The sequence below is a fragment of the Cupressus sempervirens genome, chromosome 11, assembly GCF_028749045.1.
Source record: "Cupressus sempervirens isolate cs-2001-9-10 chromosome 11, ASM2874904v1, whole genome shotgun sequence".
In the NCBI taxonomy this organism is placed as follows: domain Eukaryota; kingdom Viridiplantae; phylum Streptophyta; class Pinopsida; order Cupressales; family Cupressaceae; genus Cupressus; species Cupressus sempervirens.
The window spans coordinates 724,943,868-724,946,579 of NC_143128.1; the positions used below are offsets into that span (position 1 = coordinate 724,943,868).

A 2,712-nucleotide genomic window follows, 5' to 3' on the forward strand; every position below is an offset into this window, starting at 1 on the left:
TTGAAAAGATTTTGGCTTTGTACCTTTCCCATTGATTGGCATTGCACTCATCAGCATAGCTTGTGATCTATTTTGAGTGTGCCGATTCTCTACCACAATGTTCAGGCAGAGCATCTGTATTAACTTGTATGAAGTATGGATTATATCATAATATTGTTTGAATTCCGTCTCTGGTTGTTCAGAATAATTGCAGTGATCTCCATGTTGCAAGCATAAGATTGTTTGAGTTTTTCCTCTGGTATTTTAGTTTGATTGTAATCATCTCCACATTCCAAGCTTATTGTAGATAAGTGCATAAGGATTTCTCTATGGAAGTGTAGACACTGAAAGTATTCTCCTAATAGTCAACCCATAATTCATCCTAATAATCCATTTATCATATATCATATTAATACGCCAATATTACTCAGAATTATGTGTAAGGAATTGACACTTGTTTATTTTGACAGGTTAAGTGTTTTAGAGGCTCACATAAGTGATTTAAGGGATGGACTTGAAATACAAGGCAGCTGGTTTATTTATGGTCTTTTTAAGTTTCTTTGTATTTGACTACTACACGTTCTGGGTGATCATTATGGTATCTATCTCTCTCTCTCTCTCTGTGTGTGCATGTCGGTTGATTTATAATTCAAAATGTTCATTGTTTTCAATTTGGTTATCTTTCAATTCTGTATTCTATACCTGAAACTCAGTGTCAAAACAGGCTTAACCTGTTTCTTTGTATCCTATTTTTGCAGCTTTTTGTGGACAAAGATCACTTTGCCCATAACTATTTCCTACCTAGGGAGTACGCAATTATAATACCTACATTTTCTGGCGTTGCCCTTCTTAGCTTCTTGTTGGTTTTCATTGGGCTTACATTGCCGAAAGCAAAGCAAAAAGCTTCATGATGTATGCTTGGATTTTTGTAAGAGCCATTTTTATTTTTAAATTTTCAATCTAAAGTTTCTTGCTATAGAACTTTGAAAATATATATTGACCTATTACATATTTATAATAAATAGTAGTGGCCTTTAAATGTGCAGATTTTACTTTCAGGACTCATGAAATGAGCTTTTAAGTATGGTCTTGAAATACTAACTTGGACTGGAATATTTTTCAAATATGATTACAATAACATTGAAGAGTTTCTTGGAACAAGATGTGGGAGTATGCATTTCACAAAGAACAAGTTGTTATGATTACCACAAAACAGGTTCCCAATGCATAGTTGATAAATAACTGTTTGTCACTGGATTGTTAAATATATTAAGTTGCTAACTCTGATTCGGCAGGATAATGAAAATCTAATTCCTATCTTTGGAACTAGATTTTTTTTCTGATATGTAAATATATGGATTGGAGCCTTGACCTATTGCAATGAAAATAAAATAAAATATAGCATGCTTATTGACGAAACACAACTCTTTACCAAGAAAAAAAGTTAAATATTCTAAACCATGCAAAGAAAAAGTTGAAGAAACTAAATTTTTCTCAAGAAAACAATCACAGATCTAAGATCCCACCAAAGATAAATAAAATAAGTGTGCTCTTTAGGAGAGCCAAATCTCCTCGAGCATTTTAAGATTGCTTCCTCCTACTCGTGGTGAGGAGTGTATGCATAGTTCATTGAATTCCTTCATCAGCCAAGTCATGGGCTCGCAACCATAATTATTTGGCTTTTTAGTTTTCTTTCCTCTCCACTTGCTTGTAACCCCAAAAATTTGGTTTTGTGATTGTTCTCTGTTTAGGAAAGGATACTGGTACTAGGGGAATGTGCCTTTTTGTATTCATTATCAAGAAAATCTAACATATATATATATATATATATATATATATATATATATATATATATAAAAGCTTTCATATAGAGATATGTATACGTATTCATATTATTATTATTATATTCTTCATTGTACCTCCCGCTTCCTTTTTACTTTTATTTTATTTGTTATTTTATCTTTCAATTTCATTCTTTTCCAAAACTTTTTACTCCTCGCTCAATATTACTAATATCTTATATATATATATATATTTGTATCCATTTTATTTTTATTCATTCTCTATTATTATTATTATATTTTTTCATTATTATCATCATTATTATTATTTTATTATTATTTTTAAATCAGTTATTCAATCCATTCATTTATTAACTTGTTATTTCTTCTCGGGACCCCTTGTGTTTGAGCTCTCTTATTTTTTTCTTTTTCGTGGTGACCCCTTGTTTTATTGTTAGATAGATTTCCCTCTCTGACTTTTTATTCAATACTTTTTGTTTATTCATTCTTAATGTATTGATATATTCATCACCGTACACACCGAGATTGATGTGTCCATCCGGATCATATATATATACACATATTTTAAAATTATGTTTGGATATATATATACATATACATATATATATATATATATATATATATACATATATATATGTATGTACATACATATATATATATGTATGTACATACATATATATATATATATGTATGTACATACACATATATATATACATATATATATATATGTATATATATATATATATATATATATATATATATATATATATATATATATATATATATATATATATATATATATATATATATAGACGTACACACATTTTCATCATGATCACTCTAGTTGTATTATTACTTTCGTCAATTTTTTTAAGTTTGCCACCACCACCTCTATTTTTGCTCTTATTAGTTTTGTTCCTTTTGCATGATT

At 28.8% G+C, this 2,712-nt stretch overlaps 1 protein-coding gene across 1 annotated transcript; it reads left to right on the top strand.

Moving 5' to 3' along the window:
* The first annotated feature begins 487 nt into the window (after nucleotides 1–487).
* LOC149531697 (dolichol-phosphate mannose synthase subunit 2-like) lies at nucleotides 488–890 on the top strand. The gene is made up of 2 exons (XM_089811407.1): nucleotides 488–577; nucleotides 738–890. Exons 1-2 carry the CDS (start codon nucleotides 488–490, stop codon nucleotides 888–890), a joined length of 243 nt encoding a protein of 80 aa, XP_089667533.1.
* The last annotated feature ends 1,822 nt before the right edge of the window (nucleotides 891–2,712 follow it).